Source organism: Anomalospiza imberbis, chromosome 5 (assembly GCF_031753505.1).
Source record: "Anomalospiza imberbis isolate Cuckoo-Finch-1a 21T00152 chromosome 5, ASM3175350v1, whole genome shotgun sequence".
NCBI classification, from domain to species: Eukaryota; Metazoa; Chordata; class Aves; order Passeriformes; family Viduidae; genus Anomalospiza; species Anomalospiza imberbis.
The window spans coordinates 55,414,762-55,437,912 of record NC_089685.1 but is presented as its reverse complement, the minus strand read 5'-3'; the positions used below and the strand labels follow the sequence as shown (position 1 = coordinate 55,437,912).

At 44.1% G+C, this 23,151-nt stretch overlaps 1 protein-coding gene across 5 annotated transcripts in view; it reads right to left on the bottom strand.

Moving 5' to 3' along the window:
* Positions 1-23,151, bottom strand: part of TMTC1 (transmembrane O-mannosyltransferase targeting cadherins 1) — a 133,055-nt gene that overhangs the window by 25,841 nt on the left and 84,063 nt on the right. For 4 of the 5 annotated variants that reach the window (XM_068190916.1, XM_068190918.1, XM_068190920.1 and 1 more), the window contains 2 exons: positions 17,683-17,847; positions 9,401-9,514 (listed from right to left, as the gene is read on the bottom strand). In XM_068190916.1, the coding sequence (XP_068047017.1) occupies positions 9,401-9,514; positions 17,683-17,847 (279 nt within the window). The remainder of the gene's footprint in view (positions 1-9,400; positions 9,515-17,682; positions 17,848-23,151) is intronic. The other variant, XM_068190919.1, reaches the window with a different exon arrangement.

Genomic DNA, 23,151 nt, shown 5'->3' with positions numbered 1-23,151 from the left:
CATTGAGGCAGCTGTGATAAGTCACCCCCCTGTGCTGCCCTGACAAAACAGGCTGCGTTACCTCTCTGTGGCAAGAGGAGAGGAGAGCCTGAAGAGCCCTGGGCCAGAGCTCTCCACCACTCCCCCTCCATACAAGAGGACACGTCCCTGACAGCCACTCTTGGCTCTCCTGGTGCCTGTCCAGCCCTACCACAAAGCATTCATGGGGCTCCCTGCAGCCACATTAAGCACAGGGACTCAGGCCTTAATTACCCAGGCCCAATTACTTGCTGGCAGCATGGCAACTTGCTTCTAAGGCACATTTTGCCCATTCCAATATATACTGTAATTATTGGCATTGTTTTGCCAACTAAAGTAAGAATGTTACATGAATAACATTTCTATCTGTGCCAAGCTTTAATACTGCCCATTTTTACTCCAGCATACTATTTCAAGCCAATTTTCCAATTTTAATATTACATCACACTCATTTTCATGTATTTATGCAAGTTCTCAATAAAGCTCTATGTCAGGTTGAATTAAAACACGATTTGATGTAATTCTGAGACCAGTCATCCTTCTGGGAACAATTTTGCACTGGCTACAACTCAGGTCATGGCCTCATGATGGTGTGGCACCCGTTTTCAAGAGCTGCTCTACATGATGTGGAGATGTGGATGGCAGATCCTGTGTCTTCCTCAAAAAAGTTTTCAATTTGCAACATTTTAATTTCTTTCAAGGAAGGAGAGGTGATCCTGCAATATCAAGCAGCAGCCATTTTTTTTCTTGAAGAGTTCTAGTAGTTGCATCAGTATTTCCTCAAAGGTAACACCCTTCAGCTTGGCAGAAAGTTTGTGGCAGGCTGGTATTTTTTGTATTTAAAAAAGCACCTGGAAATCCTGTTGAAAGTCAGGCAAGTGAGAGATCTAATGCTTTTAGGTTCCTTTGAAAGCCTCAGGCATAATCTTCTTCAGTGAAAGCGTGACAGAGCAGCGAGACTCCCGGCTGTACACAGCACAGCCCGGAGCTGGGTATTACATCACGCCCATTTCCACGCACTCAGCTGCCAGGGGGTCCTGACACAATGCCAGGGATAAGACAAGGAGTGATCCCATTCCAGCCTGGTGCTGGGGGCTCAAAGGACATCCCTGAGCAGAGCTGTGGGTCTGGTTGCATGGGCCAGCTCAGCTCCTGAGGGAGGTTCTGCTCAAGAAGTCAGTGTGGGGTCATGCCCTATCAGCAGTGCCTACAGCAGGATCTTGATCTACCCTGGGATCTCCAGAGGCTGACTTGGTATATATAGCAAGTGCTGAATCACAGCCAGGGATTTGTAGAAGGAAGTAAGGTCTTGGCTTTATGGCTTTGATGCCTTGTGAAGGCTGACCTAGAACAGAGACTAGATGGAGTTAAAGAATAAAGTAGGTGTTTATTAGGAGGCCTCAATGGATACAGCTTGGGCAGCACAAGAGCCCAGCCAGGGCTACACCCAAGATGAACCAAAATGGTCACAAAATGGACAACCAGTCACAGGGTCTCACACTTTTATAAGTTCTGGTCCATTTGCATATTGGAGTTAATTGTCCGATTATAGCCTTAGCTTATGAGGTCCCATCCTTCTTGTTTTCCTCTCTTCAGTCCATCTTTGTTTATGCTCTTGGGCCTGAAATTTGGATCGTTTGTCCTTGATCCCCAGCTAGAGAAGGAATTGTTTTGTCTACCTACTCTGTGAAGAGAGCTCACTATTCCCTAATATGAAGCTCACATTAAAGCAGTGCAGAATCTGAAAAATATAAAAGCTAAAACCTGAGGCATCAGCTTCTCCCGCTGCCCATCAGCCAGGAAGAGCAGCCCACAGGTGCCCTGCCACCAGGAAACCCTCTTAGCAGGGTGAGCCTCCCAGGCTGAATTACAGAGTGCCCTGATATTAAGAGAAACCTCTCCAGGACAGAAATGGGGAAGAAAAAAAAAAAAAAAAAAACATAGAGAAGCTGAATAGATTTAATCTGTACATTGACAAAAGCCTCGTGAATTCTTTGAGCTTGATATCCATTAAGGAAAAAATACCCCCAACCTACAGCAAGATCCAAAAGCATGCCATTCAAATAACCAACCAGTAGCACACTAAACAATATTACAGTTTATAAATTTTCATTAGATTTTCAAACTCGGGTAGGGGTAGAAGCCTGAGAGTTACAGTTGAGGAGAAAAAACAGGATTTTAAGTCAAACAATATCACCGCTAAATAGAAATAAATAAAATCTTTCCTGCTAAACTTGCATGTTCCCTGGAGTGACGAGGCAACACAAGGTTATCACACAGGGCTGTCTGCTTATTCTCTCACATAAAGAATTTATGCAGGATCCACGCAAGTCCTGAAAATACTAGAAATTTTAACACTCCCAAAGCCCAGGAAAAGACTAATAATTCACAACTTGCCTGACTTAAAGACAGTGTGAACAATGCAGGCACCTCCATAGAGCCCACAGAATCTTGAGGGATCCCACAGAAAACAAGAGACCATCAAGTGAGCCCTTCAATCAAAGGTGGCATGAGGGGATACAATAACAACATACTCTCACTGAAGCAGATGGGGGTGAAACCATGCCTGTCATCTCCTGAGGCTCCCAGGTGCCAGGGGAAGCTGTACAACCTCAAACTGCACAGTTTTCATCAAAACAAGGACAGCAGCCTAAGGAAAAAGCAGTGCCTGTGGGAATGAGCAACCAGCCCTTGGATCTGAGGTTATCATTAGCCAAAAGTGAAAGGTAGACTTGAAAAAGTGCAAAATACACCATAAGTTTCTCTCTGTGTACCCCACAGGAAAAGCAAAATAGATGCCTTGTCCCAATAATAAGAAAACAGTTTTCATTAGGGGAGCATTTTTCACTCTCCAGATATTTTTTTATCAGCCCCCAATACAGAAGAAGGCAGAGCTTTGATGCAGTTCTGAGGAAGGCTATGGAGTTGTCATCCTCAGAGATGATGGGGGCTTTTCTCTAAGATAATGTGTTTGAAACGCCAGCAAGTCTTTGAAGGGCAGCATAGAAGGACCTGAACCCACAAGATGACACCACGGTGTAGGAAGGGACCCCACCACCTGTAACCATCAGTGTCTAGGGCTGGCATATCCATCTGTCCATCCCAGCAGGCACACCCAGCTCCTATGGCTCTAAATGCACACACACTGTCTCTGCATCAGGGCTCGTGGTTTCATTTATACCAGTTCTGTTTTGAAGTACATAAAAGCCTGTGCATTGACTGCTATTTTGTCACTAAAAAGCAGAAAAACTGAACAGAGCTGGAGCAGCCCTCAAAAGAGGCAGGGATTACTGCTTTACACAGAACAGGTTCAAAAATAAATGACACTGGCTGAAGTAATTTGGCCATTGTCCCATGCAATGTGTTGTAAAGGCCATTAAGTCTCTGATTCAAATTATAAGGCAGCCCTTTCAGCCATCAATTACCATTAAAACACTCAACAATTCTGTCCAGCTTCAGGACAGTCACCACATAGCTACACATACTACTCCTTTAGGCCACTGTCAAAGCTCTGATCAGAACACCACACAAAGATATTCCCAACTGCCTGGACATGCTCCACCTCCAGCCCATAACATCCACTAACACAGAGCATTACATGAAATCTCTATGAAGATGTTCCAGGCTTGCTCCAAGGGCCTGACCTAAGTAATATCAGAATGTCAGAAGGGCACTTACGGTTTCGGGAGCAAAAGCAGCCACGGCAAAGCAGCACTGCACATTTTTACTCACTGTAAAAACAGGCTAACAAATGGTGCTGGTATTTTAATTCTTCCCAGAAATAAATCACAGATGGTATCCAAGGCCACCTGCAGTCCACACTGAGAGGCATTTTCAAGGCAAATACATTGACACACGCACATAAAGGGCTGTAAGAACACTATTTTTTTACTGCATGGAGAGTGCAATTTAACTGAATTTAAACAACCCCAGATACCGTTGATTTAAGATATATAAAAACCCAGCAGGAAGGTATGTGGGAAATCTTAGGAAGAAACCTGAGTCTCCCTTACAGCATTAGGGCTTTATTTCGAAAATGAAGTGAGGTGAAAGAACAGCCTTGCTTTTTTTCTTTTCTACCCATTCCAGTGATGCTATGAACCAATTTTGTTCCCTCAAATGAGGAATACAGATAAGCTGCTTACACTGTTTTCGCTTCTCCATCTAGCCTGTGTTTGAGTAGTAACCATGATTTCATGATCCTTACTGATGCCACAAACCAGCATTCCCCATTTCCAGGCTGTAAGCAATGCCCTAAGATGCATTACTTGCAAGCCGTGCAAGAGCCAGACCACACAAGTTGCAGCACCAAGTGTTTCCATACTGGTTTCCCTGCCTCCTGGCCCACTCTCTGCTCTCTCTCACAGCTAAACAGCAGAACAGCTCCCTGAACTGCAAAGAAAACCAGTCCAAGGGCTCCTTCCTCCAGAAGATGCCACAAGGGGGAATGAGGGTTCCTGCATGGCAGGCTGGTCCCCTTCCCACTCTATTTGGTCAGCAGCCTTTGGCAGGGGAAATCCAAGGGGAACTTGTGGCTAGGAACCTGTTGATGGATGTGCACACACACAGAGGTAACGCTGCAGAAGTGTGTGCAATCTCAGGTACACACACCAGGGCATTTGTGTAAATAAATCCACAGTATCACATTACACGAGGTGGACACCTCCTGCAGGACCCTGTACTGTCAGGTATGTTTCAACATCCAGAAGGCAAACATGAATTTTTAGATGATGACCTTTTTCCAGACACAGAAATGCAGCTTGGGTAGCAAAGAACTACTTATGTGTATCCACCCAACTCCAGCAAGGAACTCAGCAACCTCCTTCAGCCCCACCCGCTGATGCTCACATTGATCTGCCCTCCATGGGAAGCACTGCCCTGGAAACAAACACAGAGAGGGATGGTAAGAACTGCTTTGGGAATTAAAATGTTGAATGAGTGCAATTGTAGGAGATAAGGTGAATTATTTTTCTCCCCTCCATTGTTAAAAGGAGATTGATTTAATTGATAATGAATGTTCACCGATTGGGTATTAAGGCTCTGCTGTTTTTCTCTGCATGTCAGCCCATGTGCATTGCTGAAGAGCAATATAACACTCTCAAACAGTAACATCAAGAACACAGGGCTGGGGAGAAGCAGGACAAAATCTTGGTAACTACAAACAACAGCAAAAACATCTTCATTAGCACATCAGAGTTGCTCTTCATATTTGAGTGAGGTTGTTCGACCTCATATTCTCACTCACAAATAGGAGACAAGTGGTGAGATAAATTTGAGATAAGATCAGCACTGTTTGATCTCCAGGAGCAGAGGTTCTCCAGAATTCCTAACAACAGCCACAAATCTGCAGCAGAAGCAGCAGCAAGAAAGTAAGGCCAGCTTTCAGAATAGCTGCGGTCGACTCACATCTCAGATGGACTATTTCCAACATTTACTTTCTGAAGGAAAAACCCCAAGGATCTCCTGGGGTCACTACCATATGTCAGGCAAACCAGTGAAGCAGTTTAATCCAGCAGTGTGTTTTTCTTGTTTGACTGTAGGTAAGCTGAAAGGTTTATAACCCATGCCACAATTGCTGAACACCAGCTGTTTGTCGGGGCTGTTTTAAGGGTAACTCTTCTCTGAAGAGCTCCATTTCCATTCCCCTTTTAGGAACTACATATAGGAAGAGCTTTTCCTTCATATAAAGAATTTTTGTTATTTTCATTCTCCCCATCTCCAATTCAAATGTCATTCTCCATTTTTTGCATTGCATTTCAAGTGTTCATTTCCCCCACTTTTGAAGAACACAATTAGATTGCACTAATTACCCAAGTCTGGCTAGGTGAGGGTGTTGTGTCAGTGATCTCTGGGCTGGGCTGAGGAATGAGTTTTCTGATGGGCCACCTGCAATGGTGGTTTTTTGGACTGATTGCCAAGTTTGCCTTGGAAACCTGCCCAGCAGTTCCACTGTCAGAGAAAACACGTTATTCTCCTCCACCATTTTTCTGCCCTGAAGCTAATTCAGGTACACCAACATTTGCCAGCAGAGAATTCCACCTGCCACTGAAAGCAGGAAAGGGAGCAGTTAAAGCATTGGGGATCAACTTTCCCAAGATTTAGAATCAATTACTAGTATTTTACTAGGTGACTTGTGTGCACTTCAGCATCCTTTCCCACAGTTACAACTTCCCAGGAGCAGCGTGTTGCTCTGCTGGGCAGACACGTGGCAACCAGCACTTCTGGCAGAGCAGGAGTGCATGGAAGCGCCTCCTTCTGTTGGTGGAGTTGGTGGAATGGCAAATTGCTCGCAGTTCAAGCACCAGCGTGCAGACTGACAAGATCACGTTTTGTTTACTAAACAATTAAACTCATTCACCAGCAATCAAGCAGAACTGCACTGTCATTTGGCACAAAGCTGGAATAGTGGATGAGCCATCACCCAGTGAGGCAGTGCAGCTCTCCTTTCCTATCTCCCAGGAGCTCCCAGGCAGCAAGCCGTGTCCCTATCGACTCCATTTCCTTATTAATTCCCTATTGATCTGCTCACTGAGCACTAGGCAGAAATAATATTTTTATCTTCTGTACTCTTGGCTGTGCTGCCATTGGATTGTGAAGCCTCCTGAGTAGCTTAGGTTTTCTGTAACCTGGGGAGGATGGATCCACCCACACTCACTGGGAGAGCAGGCACTCAGTGAGGGGCACCTGTGGAAAATCATGAAAGCTTGCTGTGCAAATACCTCAGCTGCTGGTCTGCCTACTCCCTGACATGGAAATTTACAGAGTGGTAATTCATCTTTCCAGGTCAAGCCAGTGGCCAAAAATACCCTGAACCATCAAAGTCTGCTCAGGATATTACAGCTACTACTTCCTTCTCTCTAATTATGGAGATTGGTCTACAATCAGAGCAGTCTGTGAGGAGCTGGTGTCTGTGAGGATGGGTAAACAGCTCAGACATAGCAGCTGTTTTCTGTGATACCTGGGTATGTTCTGCCACCATATCCACCTGAGGCTGCCTGTCCCACACCCAGCAGCTCCTCCACTGCTTCAACACAGCCATCACTGCAGGCACCCTGCTAACAGAGGCACTGCAGAAAGGGTCTGACTGTCTGAGGGGAAAACACAGACATTACAGAATGAAATTCTCAACAGAAGAACATAGTGCACTTTTTTACTTACACTGTTCTACTGCTTATTACACAGACCCCAGATAATTTCCCTGTGCCAGAGGTGGGAAGAAGGAGTAAATATAAGGAAAATGTAAGTGCAGAGATACAATGTGACAAGAACAAGTAGTGCAGCTTCCCAAGGATGGAGACTGCCAACTCCTGGCCTGCACTTTTGGGTCAAAAAGAAAATGTGCAAGGTGAATTTCACTTTTCCAAACTGCCAGCTAATGCTGGAATTACTGAAGCAAGTTGAGTGCTAGCACCAGTGCCTTGAGACACCAAGCACCTAGAGAAGAGCACGGCTGGCTCTGTGGGGCTCCAAGCCCCAGCAAGGCTTCAGATGCTCTATAAACACTATCAGCATAAACAGTGCTCTGTAATACAGTTGAGAAAATGTTTACAATCAGTTTTCAAAACAGAATCTTTCATAATTGAAATACTGCAGAGCAGAAAACAGCATTATAATTACAATAAATGGGTGCTGCTGAGTTAGAGAAGATCTTTTGTCTGCAAATCCCATTTACACAATCAGAGGCAATGTTGGTAGAAGCAGTTACATTACTCTGTGCACTCCACCACAGGGCTTGGATAATTATTGTCAGTCCCTCTTCTTTTTAACTTGAAATGGGCTTTACTGGTAACTTGGAAGAAGTTCAGAGACTAGATACAGGAACAACTGAAGGACTGCAAAACCTTGTGATGCTGAAAAAATCAGCACCTATCAAGCAGCAGGTTAAGGGAGGAGTTGATCACTCCGTGGAAAACAGACATTTGGTAATGGGATCTTCAGTGTGGCATTGAAAGGTGTAAACAAATTCAATGACTGGAAGCTGGCATTAAATGAATCGGTCTAAAAATAAGGGAGGACATTTTCAACAGCCAATGTAATTAACCTTCAGTACAGTTTAATGGTGATTATGCTGGATTTTCCATTGCTGGAAACTTTAAAAAAAATAGAAGGTTTTTCTAAATTACTTCCTAAATGCCCAGCATGGCAAAACAGAACAGGATGTTGCTCAAAAAAGCTAAAAATCACCTTCACCCAGGTTCAGTCCCTCCTCAGTGACAATGAACTCCAGTCCTCACAGGTCAGCCTGGGTGGGTTAGGAGCCTTGGAGAGCTTTTAACATAACCCTGTCAGCTGGCCAAAAGACAAAACATACATGTAATTTCTGGAGTTTTCTGTCATATCACAAGTCGGGAAAGAACATTTTTTCCACCTCCTGGCATGCCCTATTGAGCTGAGCTCGGCCCTTGCTGTCCATCAGAGCTACTCTTCACCTTGCCTGTCCTTCCCAAACATGCTTCTATTCCTGAAAACACTATCTGTGAACTCCATGCTTGCCTTCCCTTGCCACCACACCATCCCCCCAGCCCTTTTCTTTGCATTCATTCCCCAAAGGGGTTTTTCCTTTCTCCCAGGTCACAAGAACCAGACGGGAGAGGTTTGGGGATCTAGGGTAAGCTGCTTGGTGCACTGAGAACTGCCTGGGGAGCAGCTGAGCTGCATGAACAGCAGTGGCAGGAGCAGCAAGTGGAGGGAAGCTGCTCACAGGGAATGATCCCAGCTGCGTGGGAGGGAGGGTCCTCCACAGATACCACAGGATGTGTCCCATATTATAGCCCAGCCCTGTGCCCTGATTTACCATTCATTCAAGCAAGGCAATTCATCCTGCTGCTTCAGCTTCCCCCTGCACAGAACCTCAGCAATGATATTTGCCCTGTTACTGCACAGGAGCATTTTCAGGATCAATTAGTTTAGCATTCATGCAAAGCTCTGTGGACAGAAGCCTCAACACAAGTAGTAAGTACCATTATTGTTACTGCACTTCAGATGGCTACAGCACTGACATTTTCCAGGCATGCACCATTAACAATTTACAAAGATAAATGGGCCAGGAACCTGAAAATGCATTTAGGACAACTACCTCCTGCTTACCAGCATACATTCAGCTGCGTAAATGACACCTCATCGCTCAACGTGTAGCTATGGTAACATTTCCATCTCATATAATGAAGTGTGCACACACACACACACACACGTGTGGAGCTGGATGGGAGCCAGGCTACCTCATTTCATGACACACAAACACCGAGCTAGGGAACTTTCCCAGGCTCCCGAAGCCAAGCTTCTCCCAAGGAGCCAGGGACGAGGAGCGGCCAACTCGCCCCATGCCTGTCAGGAAAGAGACAGGTTAACAGCAGGAGCCCCACCAGGCCCCTGAGGGACTTACTTGAGAGCAGTTTTGTAGTGGTAGATTGCTTCAATGTTACGGCCCTGGTCTTTCAGAAAATTGGCATAGTTGTAGTGCACCTTGGCGTTGTGGGGCAGGGTCTTCACTCCTGAGCTGTGAAGAGGAACAGAAGCAGGACACTGTTAGCAGCCAAGTTACCCCACCTTCCCCTGGGTGCACCTTCCTCTCACAGGCCCTCCCTTCTCCTGAGAAGCTTGCTCATAATCCGAGCACCTCGTCACCTCCTGTGCATTTGTGCCAACACAGCTCATGTTGTAACTCCCAGCCCGTCCCACGCACCAAGCGCCCCGGGCAGACATCAACGTGTGGCAGCAATTCAGCTCGTCCTGGTCGCTGTCACTGCAGGCACTTCCAGCAGCGACACTGCAACGCTCCCTGTGGCCAGACGCTGCTGTATTCTAAAATCTGAATTGCTACATTGAAAGACCAAAACCTAGTTACTATTTAGAGGGAAAGCACATAGTAATTTCTAAAAACAGGGTCCCTGATTAAACCTGAGTGTCATGAAGCATGTTATGAAAATCTTGATTTAAACCTGGCAGATACCAGAAAGAGGGTATCTTTCCCATGTGCATCAGCCACTAGATGGAATGCATGGCATACTCCAAGCACCAGCACATGTTCACTGCTAAAGGCTGAGCAGAGTGTGCCCAGGAGGTGAGGGCTGATGGGGACTCTCACCCTCAGGTGGCAAAATAACACTTTGCCATTATAATACATGACTGAGGATATCTGGCTGCACAGCCACCCCATCCCTCTCCCCTGCCATGTGTAGACTGAACTCAACATTTGGAATTAATAATGAGGGCACAAAGACAAAAGCAAGCATATGCTTATTCACTTAATTGAGAGCACAGAAAGCAAGGTACACCTTGCACAGCCAGAGGAAATGCCGTTTCAAGGTTAAACAGAGAAAGAAATCACAGGAGCACGTACACCACGGAAACATTTCCCCTGCAAGAATCCAGAGAAGTCAATGCTCCGTTTAATGGGGGAATCCTTTCCAGCACATAAATAGGGGCTCTCTGAGGTAACGGGAAATAAGGATGGATGAATCTGTTCATGTAAAAGCAGACAAAGTGCTGTTTCTTGCTCACAAGCAGATTCCTGCCAGCTGCTCTCTTTTCTACTCCCAGCATCTCCAACCCTGCTACCTCAGGTAGGAAAAGCAAAGACTAGAAAATTCCCAAGTCTTGTTGCTTTGCTTTGTCTGCCTCTCCCGTTTAACTTTGGTTAGCATGGAAGTTCATCATAATGAGACAGGGACTCAGGCAGCCCCTGCTGTGGGGTTCACACCTTCTTGCATGGGAAAATGCCCCCAGAGCTGCAGAAACCCTTTGAGGGGGATTTCACTGCAGAACAGCACTGAGGAATTGCAGTGGCAAATATGGTATCCTTTTGGTTATCTGCAGCCAGTGGCATCCAGCATCACTAACACCTACTTGTGAGAGCTTCCAAAGCTTCGCCCACAACTGCCTTGCAGAGTTCAGCTCAATACAGCCACGGTTTGCCTTCTAAAATTAAAAGTACACCATGCATTTGGCTTCCTAATCATCAGGTATTTCCAGATTACTTACTGGGAGCACTACAGGAATAAGACATTTTGTGACTAATCGCTGAATTAAATCAGTTAATTGATGCTATTCTTAAGAGAATGATTTTCTATATTAGTTTTCACAAAGATATACTGCACCAGCAGCAAGTAATGTGTGACTGCTATGGCTGTGTTAATTTCCATTGGCCTTGGGAGCTATTAACTACACACTTACAACCTCTGGGCATTACTGGAATATTAATTCTTATACAGAGAGGGTTTCATTACACTAGCATCAGTGTTACAGGCAGAGACATGGCACTCAGAAGCGCTGCTCTCTCAGAGCGACGTGCAAGGAGCTGCTCTGCTACAGCCTCTGCCGAAACAGAGCAGACTGAGCTAACAGCGAGGAGTACATTACACATGCACCAGCACTTCAGTTCTAATGAGATACAGTTTTAACAGCAAGATACATACATTTAAATATTTTAATTCTGGAGTGTTTTCCTTTAAGTAGAATTTATCACTAATTCCACTGGTCCCATTTATTAGAATATCACTAATAAAGCTTCTTGCATCTATGTGCTTCTGCTGGTGGCAGGGGTGACACAGAAAAGGCAGAAGTGGATTTGGGTTTTTCAGATGCTCTCTTCTGCATCACACTGACCTATTTATTCTCCTCACAGGGGCGGGGAGGGGGAACGTTTCATTCTGCAAACGCAATGACTGAAGCTGCTTGGAGCCTCTGCGCTGGGGGAGGCAGCAAACATGGCACTGGATGCAGAGGGGAATTTTCAGGAGAGTTTAGGAGTTAACACTCCTGCCAACTGACTCCTGACCAGTCGAGAATGCTGTTTGCTCATTGACAGAGGAAACAATGATGTCCACAGTGAAAGCCAAGAAGGAAAGGGTGGAGTAAAAATAACAAAGCAGAACACAATGTTTTTCCATTTCTGCTTCCCACAAGCTCCCTCTCACAATTTCAATGTAATTTTCCAATGTGCTTTTCCAAACTCTCCTATTTCCCTGTTCCCCAGCCTGTCACACACATGCCCTTCTGAAACCCTATGGCACCAATCTGGCTCCAGCCAGAAACGAGCTCACTGACATTGGACGTCACTTCTCCAGAGGATTTCCTTCCCTTTTGATTTCTACGACAGCAGTAAGCAACATAAATGGAAAATAAACAACAGGCAAACCTTTTTACGTAACACTTCCTCCCCGGGGAAAAACAAAAGGCCTATTAGCCATAAATCAGAGAAATTAAATGCCACTGGTATTTTCCAACCTCAAATACCAGCATCATCCAAATTCCACTTAGCTGGGAAAAAAGCCCTGTGATCCTCTCTCTTGTGTTCCTAAGTGTGTGTTCTGCTCTACAAGGTGACTGGGTGCAGGGCTGAGGCTTCATTGATTTTCTGTGATATTCATAAGAAAAGTACTCAGTTTAGAAGAACATGAGACCACCTCTACCTCAGCAGGAACCCTGAGAAACCGATGGTGTCTCTTCTGCTTTGGGAATCATTATCATCAACAAAGATTCTCTACAGCAAATTATTCTCTGGATGACACAAACAACCTTCTTCCTTGGCCTCCTACCCTAGTACTGATTTCACAGATATCTGTGTTGGGCCATATAAAACTGTCCTAGAGAAGATGCCCAAAATGCAATGGGACTTACTCTCTTCATCTGAGCCAGCTTTCAGAATTAACAAAATAACACAGCAGTAAATGCCACTTTTGGGACTGGAGCAATTTTTGCAAATTCCTGAAGTCAGCAGACCTGTCTTGGGAAGGAGAGCTGCTGACTAAGAAAGCATCATTTCTGTACAGTTCCTTTGCTGGTTGCAACTGGGTTTCCAGGCACTGTCACAAATGCGGACAGCGTGTGCGGATGCTTTCCAGGAGCAACAGGAAACATGGCAGCTTGACAAGTCTTGGAAAGGTCAGTACAGAGGATGCAGAGATCAGCCCACAGCTCTCCTCTCCCTGGCTTTGGACATTAACGCTGACCACAGCTGGAGTCTGACCTTCTGGCCTGTGCATTCATTCTAGAGGGTAGTTCCTTAAATAATTAACAGGTAAGTCCTCCCTGACCACCTGCCAACACAGTAAGACAAATTACCTGGGGCTTCTAGAGATGTGTTGGAATAATATGCCTCAAATACCTCGCTATATATTTGGCCATGTCTTATACTTGTGGTTTATTTGCTTCTCATTTAGTCCTTGCACACATGCTTGTGCAGCTATGTGGAGATGCATCATTTCCTCAGACAGCAGCATCCTCCCCCACACTGCTGCTTTCAGCCAGCACCCAGCAGGATTTCTGCACCCAGAAAACTTGTTGCCTGGGCTGAAGACTGAGTGGCCACAATGGCCCAGAGATGGCAACAGTGTCACACAATGTAAAAATGGTGTAAGTTTTAAGAAAGGGATGGAATGGGATACAAGCACAAAGCTAGGAACACACTCAGTATACAAACATCTCCTGGACAAGCATAGAGTAAGTGTATTTAACAGAACAGGCCTGTTAAAGCCAAGGGAATCAAGACAGATCAATCCTGCAGAAACAAGCAAACAGAGGAAAAACAAGTAGAGGTGAAAGAAAAAAACTACTAAGAGGAGGGAAGATGTAGTAATTAATTAAAGCAGCAACTGGAGAAGGAAGAATGAGGAACCAGGATCGTGAATAAAGATTCTCCCAGCACACACTTCCTAAAAAAAATTCAACACACAGAGAATACCAAGTAGGTTGATTATGTCTCCTTTCCCACATCTATAGATTTGCTCCGTATCCTCCTCCAGTTCTGTCCATTAAAATTTATTGTTGTTTCACATACTTCCATCCACTTCTCCCTCCTCTCCTCATCAGCCTCCTTCTTCCCTACAGGGGAGATCTCTCACTCCTGGAATGACATTATCTTCTTGCTATACTATTCTTCTTTTGCATTTCCTTCCCATCAACAAGGAGGGTCCTACCACATTACAGACTTGTGAGAGATGTGTAACACCTATCAAAGAAGATCTTAAAAGGACAACAAAAAGGCCAATAAAGGTAAACAGCACAGTGAAGACAGCTATGAGAAATGAAAACCATTATTTAAAAAGGAACAGCTACAGAAGGAAAAAGGAAAATAGCATAAACGTCAGCCAGTTAAACATAAACCATAATTAGGCAGACCAAAAGAGATTTAAAGAGAAACTTGCTAAAGCTATCAAAGCTAATAATGGAATACATCAGATAGAGGAAACCTGCCAAAGATCCCCTAAGGCAAATAGATGATGGTGGTCTAAAAGTAGTGCTTTAAGAAGAGAATACCACAGCAGAAAAGCTAAATGGATCCTCTGCACCAGTGCTCGCTACAGGGAAACCAAAGGAGTTGCCACACAGGAGCCTTTCCTCTTTCCTCACAGGGCAAGACCCAAGCACTGTCTCTGACTGAAGTGGCAGTAAAAGAGGCTTTAAAACAAATCAACACCCAGAACAGTTATGAATCCGTTGGGCCTGGGAGAATGCATCCAAAGGAAATCAAACAGGCAGCAATTAGCTGCGGTAGGTAACCTATAATTTAAATGAGACTGGCACTACAGGAATGGAAGTTGATGAACGTGACTTCATTTGGCTCCAGGGAAAGGATCTTGAGGGGGAAACAGACCAGAAAGTGTAATTTTCACTTCAGGCAATTTGGGAAAAACCATAATAAATTGTAATTCTAGCACATTTCTGGATAACTACAGTCCAACAAATGATTAGCCTTGCATACTGCAGAAAGAAGTTAGTTGGGAAGCTCTGTTGGTGTTTTATAGACTCAACAGGTACATACATGCTATTGAAACTATGGAAAGCCTTTATAAACACCCAAATATAGCCCAGTCAATCAAAATCACATACACCAATGTTGAGCACTTAAATGCTCAAAAGGGTTTTTTTAATATAAAATCCCTCACTAAAGACTTCCAATTTCTTCAAGGCACCATGGAGTAAGAGAAGAAGATCCTCTCATGAATCAATACCTAGCTGAAAAAATGCAAGCAAAGAGCATGAATATGTGAACAGTTTTTACAGCTGGAGAAGAGTACAAGCAGGGTTTCCAGGAGACCTGCAATGGCACCTGAGCTATTTCAGGTGTTCACAAAGGATCTTGAAAGAGGAGCAAACAGGGAGGGGACAAGTTTGCTGATGACACCAGTGAATCATACTGGAAGAATTAACTACACTTTGTTGCAGAAGGATCTCACAAGTATTGAAGACTGGTAAAAAAGATGGCACAAGAAACGCAGTGTTGGTACAGACACAAGCATCAGAGAGTGCATACACACACACTCTAATTCAGCATAAATCTGCACACAGATTCATGTCTAAAAACCTGGTACTTCCAGTCACAGTAGGTGTCATGGAATTTGCATTGAGAATGCTGTGAAATTATCAATCACTGCTTAGGAGAGGTCATAAAAGGCAAGCAGAAAATTGGGAATTAGTAGGAGAAGAGAACAAAAGCCAGAAAGCAGCCCTATGTTACTGTGCTGCACATACCTCTTGAAAGGTGATTCTGACCTCTTTCTCAAAAGGATGGTTTGGAGTATGAAGGTATCCAGAGAAGACGGACAAGAGGAATCAGAAATGCACAACAGCTTCCATGTGAGAGGAGTATAAGACCAGCTGACTTCAGCATGAAAAGGAGACAGGTGAAGGCATGGGGGTTCAAGGCATGGAAGTGCCTATATCCTAAGTGACAAGCTGTAGCTACTCACAACTCATTCAGCACACCAGAACTAGGGAACACCAAACCAGATAATCAGGCAGAAGGCTCCCAGCACACAGAGGGATAACTTAGTGTGCACGCTCTGTAATTTAACAACGGAGCCCAGCGCACAGGATGCTGTAGAAGCCAAAACTATAAATAGATTTGAAAAAGCAGTCAAAGACATTATGGAAGAAAAGTCCATCAGTGGCTGTTAAAAGCAAAAATAGCAAGTAACTCCTGACTCAGGAAGTCGTTAAACTGCAGATTACTGCAAGCTGGGAAAGAACTGGAGAGAAGCATTATTGTTGCTGGCCCTGTTCTTACAGTGCTTTTTTTCAGCAGCTGCTGCTGATTGCTCTCAGGGGCAGGCCACAATATGAGGTGACCCAGCAGGAATTTAAAAGTTCTGCTATCCCTTCAAATGCCTGGGACAGACCTCTCTCCTGGTACTGTCCCCAAAACTCCTAAGCTGAAGAGGGAAACAGCTCAAGCTAAGGCACTGAGCCCTGAGTACTGCCCTGGGCTACCCCAAGTCCTTCCCTAGAGGTAAAGGTGTGTTAGCTCCAGCTCAGAGCTGCACTGCAGCAATGGCACGACCTCGGAACTGGAACTGGCAGTAAATAGTCACCCTGCTTTGAATGGAGGCTGGAAGGACAGAACTCCATGTGTATCCAACTAAGCAGACATTACCGTATCCCTCTCTTCTGCCACAGACCCTGTAGCACTCCGTGTTGTCCCTAGAATGCTCCTTAGAAGAAGGAAACACCCTCCTGTCACTTGCTACAGTCTGACTTCATCGTTCTTAAACATGGGTGACCACAGCTGTGCACAACACCATATGATGCCTGAAAATCTGCATATGAAATTGTCACATTCCCACCTCCCCTTCAGTAAGAGAGTGGTCCAACTTGGAAACCCTCCTACTTTCCTCCAAGTGGCCAGGTTTGGACTGGAGGTGTGTCCCACGGGGATTGCTGTGTGAGTCCAGGCCAGTCACCATTGCTTGAACAGCAAACAGTGTTTGAGGGAGCTGAGATTGGCTCAGTGGGTCAGAGCGTGCTGTTAATAGTGCCAAGGTTGTGGGTTTGATCCCATCCCTCTATGGGCCATTCACTTAAGAGCTGGACTCGATGGTCCTTGTGGGTCCCTTCCAACTCAGAATATTCTGTGAATCATGCAGAGGGAAGAAATCCCAGTTCCAGATTTTTTAAAAAACAGCCCCACTAAGAGAGCTCCAACGACTTCAGTAGTGTTTGCTGAAGACCAAAGGGTACACATAAAAAACAAATTTCATACTTTTAGTGCTGCATAAATTAAACTTTGCTCTGGCCAATAAGTTAGGAAATAAAGCTCAACCCGTGTGCGGATCACCTGCGTTTCTGCAATTACTTCACAATTAGACAACTGCTGAAAGCAGCTGGAGGCAAATGCAATACATTTTCTAACAAAACACAAAATGAAACAGTCTGTTTCAATGCAAGAAAATACATAAATGAGGTTGTTAACAGAGCTGTTTGGCAAAGAGTAATCAAATAAAATGAAATATGGTACATTAAGTTTGGCACTTTGTGGCATTTTATTTTTGTCATTAGAACATTGCTGAAGAAATTTCAATATATTCAGTAGCGTTACTATGGCATTCTGGAGTGTTGCAAAAAACTTTTGCTATGTCTTTAGAAATGAAATCATAATGCTATCATTAAATTTACAGAATCAAAGTTATTTAAAAACAGCACGTCTTAAAAATGTGATTGTCAGAACCAAAGTTTGTCCATCAGCATATAAACTGCTGACACCAGTTTTTGCACAGTTATCAGACAGTGTTATTTTATTATCAGAAAGTGTTATTTTATGATAATAAAAATGTTAATTAGATCAACGCATCAAGAGCACAACTTTTTCTAAGGAAAAGTTTGTTCCATGTAACAAACCTACTTTAAACAATATAAAAAATGCAAGTACACTCCTGTGGTCACTCCTACCTGAAAAGGGATTCTCGTGACAGCCAGATTTCATTCTGTTTCACAGTCTTCCAAGAGAAGAGCAGCAGCAGCAAAGCAAAGAGGGTCGGAACAGTAATTCTCCATTTATTTAGCCATGTAGACAGCTTTTTTAGACCATGGACAAAAAGGATGCAGTACCCCATGCTGTGGGAAAAAAAGGAAAGGCAAAATGTACCTAAAGTTATATTTCAAGTGTCTGGTTTATATGCAAGACCATCCACTATTGCATTTATTATACAATTACAGGGGATTTTTGGACTAATGATATTTTCTGGGCTAACAAACTTCAATTCAACAGCAGTTTTCCTCAAGTCACTACACAATTTCCAAATTAACCTAAATGATAGACCCAGATGCCAAAAGTACAGTCGAATACATAATATAACCCAGCATAATGGTAGCTTACACCAGCCACAGAAGGCAGCTGCTTTTCTGAGCAGCAAGCTAGGAAAGCACCACGTAATAACAGTAATACTGAGCACTACTGGAGCAGTGTGGAAATGACAGACATTTTAACAGGGGGAAGTCTCCAAACAATCCCAGTGGTGGCTGCTATTAATTCCAGTTTACAAATCGTGAAGCTGAGGCAGGAGAGCGAATGCTGTAGTCAATGTTGCCACAGGAGTAGGTGACAGAGACCACCAAAAGGCAGAAGTGCCTGTCTGGGTCTTGCACTTGTACATAAAGGCCAGCCCAGAAGAGGTGAGATGTGCTGGCAGATCTTCCTTGCTGCCCTCCCATGAACTGGCACACAGTCATCTCCAGCCCCCAGCACTTCCATGGCCCTCCATGAATAACCTGTGGCATTTTCACAAGCCAAATTTGAACTGAAGTCTTACTCCTGAATAAATTTACATCAATTCATTAATTATTTACCTTAATTCAAGGGTTATGTTAATTCTTCCAATGATGTCCATCTGAGCTGGAAATTCAATGTGTTTGGTTGCTGTACTTGGTAATCGCTAATTCTACTTGTAATTTTTTACAAGGAATTTAAATTTCTATTGCTCAACAAATTTCATTAGCTTAGCTAGAACTCTTCAGGCTACTTAGCACCTGATTTAGTGTTAGACTTAAGACCTATTTTAGTCCAGGCAGCTCTCCTTGATGAAATAAGGGAGCAGAAGGCTCTTGAATTAGGGATGATCAATAAACAGGGACAAAAGCATAGCCTTTCCCAAACACTGGCACACCTTGAACACCAGCTGAATCCACATTCAAAAGCAGGCAGGCTGGAGGCAGAGTGATCATTGCACCTGCCCACACTCTGGACAGAGATTTACAGGCTTTCCTGGTCTGTACAGAGATGTTTGAGCAACTTCCCAGCGAGAATGCTACGAAGTAAGAAAATCTAAGAACAAAATTCCCCTGTCAGAGGTGACCTTGCAGGCAGGCACACAATATGGTAAACATCAATGTAGAAACTGGAAAAAGGAAAATGCTCCATACTTGAGGAGATCTGTGTGTGCTTCTTGGCATGGTTTCTCTGCCCTACTGGAGAGCTGGAAACATCGCTATGGCTTAGGCTTCCCAAGGATGGAGAAGGACGAGAATTCTTCCTGTCACTGAGGAATAACCCTGCCTTTGTTGCACGTACTGATTAGCACCGCTGCATTGTCTCTGGCACAGTACAGGTGCCCTATAGAACATTGAAAGAAGCATAGACATATGGGGAAAACCCAGAGACAGCATCAGATCTGCTGAGCATTCAGAACTCCTTCACTGCTGTTTTTGAGTTCTCCTATTCTTCAGAAGTGGTTACGTGTTATATTTATGTTTACTTATATATTTATGTCTCTCAATTATGCTTGCACTTTGCTGTAACACATTTCTTGTTGTGCTGTTTTTTCATTAAATGTTTTGCAGATATATATTTATTGCACCTACATTAACTGCATGCAAACATTTAGAACTATAGAGATACTGATAACAAACAATCCAGACTTTGCAGTTATTGAACCCTACTTTAGAACCTCTGAAAAGTTAATCTCAGTAATAATCCCTCCCTTTCCAACAAGAAATGCCTCCAAAGTCTGCAGACTGTTTTCACTGTTATTTTGCCTTTCCTCAATTTTATCCTTCCCTTGGAATTAATTATCTGAAATAAATATTATTTAATTGCTTTAGCACAAGGCCATTTTCAAAGTAATTTCCCTATACCTTCGCATATTCAGAACAGACCCTTCCTACAGAATCGTGAATGCATCCAGAAAACAAAAAATGCAAACGTCAGTGTCTTGGTATTTATGTCAAATCCTGTCCCAGCTGTTGGGAATTTCTGCCTTAGCAGCAGTACTGAGTCTGAGGCACAGCCAGCATCACACTACACCTCCTCCAGATCCCGTGATCTGATCTAAACAGAACAGAGCATCCACACCAACATATAAAAGCAAAAAAACATAATTATATTACTATTGTTTCCCAGCTCCAAAACCACATAATCTGTCATACCTTACTTCACTTGTTTCACACTAGACTCAACAGTCCCAGTAGAGAAATTAACTTTATCACAGTGACCATGACATTTTGAACCAGTGAAGCACCAAACTCTCAAAGATGGAGCTGCTGCACTAGCAACCTGCCCTGATGGTCACTAGACCTGGAGAGCCCCCTTCTCCCCACCACAGATTCATCCCCAGATGCATGTTCATCCCTCTTCCCTTGATCCCGACCTCACCAGGCTTCAGAGGAGCTCTTTGAAGCTGCTCTTTTCATCAAGTCAGCAGCAGCCCAAGCAGTTGTACCCTGGTGGAAAGAGCCTGTGCAGGTGATGATGAAGGTAACTTGCCAGGCAATGCCTCCTATGTGGTTAATTCTGCTGTGACCCTGCCACCACTGCCTACAAACACAGAGAACATTTCAAATAGATTTACTTTTCTTCTCAGAGTGATGGAGGAGTTGACTCCATATCAAATCTTAACACTGGCTCCACAGGAAATCAGGTTTTACTCACACACAAAGGAAAAAAAAAAAAAAGAACATGTCTCAAAATGACCTTTCATCAAAGACTTGTTGGCCACTTGAAAAACTTACCCTTAAGTACTACATTCCAGACATCTCAGTAGTAACTGCATATGCATTGAGGCTGCAGGGTTTCAGGTTTGGGGGTTATTTGGTTTCTTAGTTAACTCTAGCATTTCCTAGGGAGGGAACCATTTCTCCTGAAGGGCTTTTCTCTCAGCATTGCTACACGAGCACTTTTCTGAAATACTTTGTAGCAAAACCAAAACAATGGGAAACAAGCAAAATCCCCAAACCACTTTTCTAAGACCATTTTCCACTTTTCCACTGGATTATTGTAAAACTGCTAGGCTTTATTTCTTTTTTTTTTTTTTTTTTTTTTTTTTTTTTTGGCTTTTGTAGGATAAGCAACAGCCTACTACAGCAGTGAGAAGTCCATGCCACCTTGGTCCCTGGGGTTCTGAGAAACAGCCCATCAAGTCCACATGGTAGTAGATTTCATGTGGGCTCACAATGAGAATGCATTACAGGGGAACCTGTAACTTCAGGAATTCCATGACACAGCAGAAAAGCTGGGCAAATGGACCAACAAGCCAATGGTTTCATGATTCCTCATGGTTTCAGACTCCTGCAGTATTAAAGTGGCACTTTAGGCATGCCCTGAATCATAGCCGAGGGCCAGGCAGCCTGGCAGGGAAACCCTCTGTGCCACTGCCATGTGATTCTGGCAGACTGCACACAGAGAGCTGGGTAATGACACATTTTTGTCTATCATTTCTGTGGTTTGTTAATATTGTTCCACCTGTAAGGAAGCAAAGTGATAGGAGGCACAAGCAGATGGGAATGCGGTGGCATATAGATCTTATTTCCCACTGTGCTCTATATGTATTGCCCTATTAAAGCTAGAGCCAAAACAGCATATATTTAATATTTGCAAACACATTTTGGGTAATTAGATTGCAAATTCAACCTTTCCTTTGGCCATTACGGTTAGGCTGTTACTGATGATGCTTGCACACAGCTCTGCTCTCTGTGGATCAGGTTTCTCCCATTTTAGTAAAAGTCAGGAACAGTTTCACTGCATTTGGCTCTTGTGGTGATGGCATTTAATCAAAGCCACATGCCCTGGATTATCAGGATGCTCTGCTATAGGAATCTGCCTGCATCAGAAACCATTTTACCTCCTTCAGAAATTGCTTGGAGACCTGCTGCTGTGGAAAACTCCTGAAGAGCAAGGCATGTTATAGTCATGCTTTCTACTGCATTTTCCAAGTTGTGGCTTTGCACAGTGCATGGTCAGAGCAGGCTGAGAACCTAAGTTCTGAGAGAACCAGCCTGGACACCAGCAGCTGCAGTTCCAGCCTCTTCTAACTCACCCAGGTAGGGCTGTAAAAAAGGAATTTTAAAAGGGTGGGAGAAACCATGCAGAAAAGATGCTTTCCTCACACTTTTTAATGGTAATTTTGTGGATGCCAGATCTTGTGAACTAGCTGTTTGGGTTTTTTTAAAAACTGATTTAATCTCAACTACACGAATGTAAACTTGGAGTAAATCTACCGATTTCATCAAAGCAGTTACTCCAGATTTCATAGCTCAGCCTAGATAAGAATCCAGATGCATCCATGCATACATATCAGTTTGGGAAAGAGTTGCCTATAAGCAGTCTGTGGAAGCATGGGAGAACCACTGCCGTATTCAGGGGCTGCTAATGCAACAAAAGGGATTATATCAAAAGTATACTGAGACCAGAAAATGCACTTGGCTTCTACATTTCACCCAGGAGGCTCTTTCTGGGCTGCAAATCTCCTCCTTGATTTCCAGCACTTATTTAAGATGACTCCCTTACCCTCCATAAAAATCAACCCTCTCTTCCAAGCTGCTCTGAGGCAAGTTTAACCCTTGTGTTCATGACTAAATGTATGATGCTCCGCTGCTGCCCTTCAGAAAGCAGCGAGCACAGCCCTTCAGAAAGACTGTGTCTGCTGCCAGGTCCAAATGCTGAACACAAACATTCAGATTCTGTCACTTTTATAGCTCCCCACAAGCTTTTGAGCCTCAGCACCACACATATATTACCTGGCACAACACACTTTACATGCTCCTAGTCCTAGCTACTCCGGCTCTGCAGCCTGAGCAGAGAAAAGGCACTGAGAGGAAGAGGCCAAGCCAGCTGAAATGCAGCTTGCAGGCAGGGCTGTTGCTGCAGGGGAAAAGACAGTTCATCCCTGCTAAACTCATCGGCTCTGCTCACACTTCCCTAATGGAGAGTAATTGATTGCAAAAAGCACGCTTGGCATGCCCCAGGGGCTGCTCCTGCCTCACTGCAGCAGTCACACGTGGAAAGGAGCACTGGCAAAAATAAGCATAGCCACGGTGGTTCTTTCTGCCCCAAAAAGCACTCTCAGGCACACAGCTCCAGTGATGAGCTATGCTGGCAGAGTAGCAAAGATGCTGCTTTATGAAAAATGTCAAGTTTTTCAAGGTTGG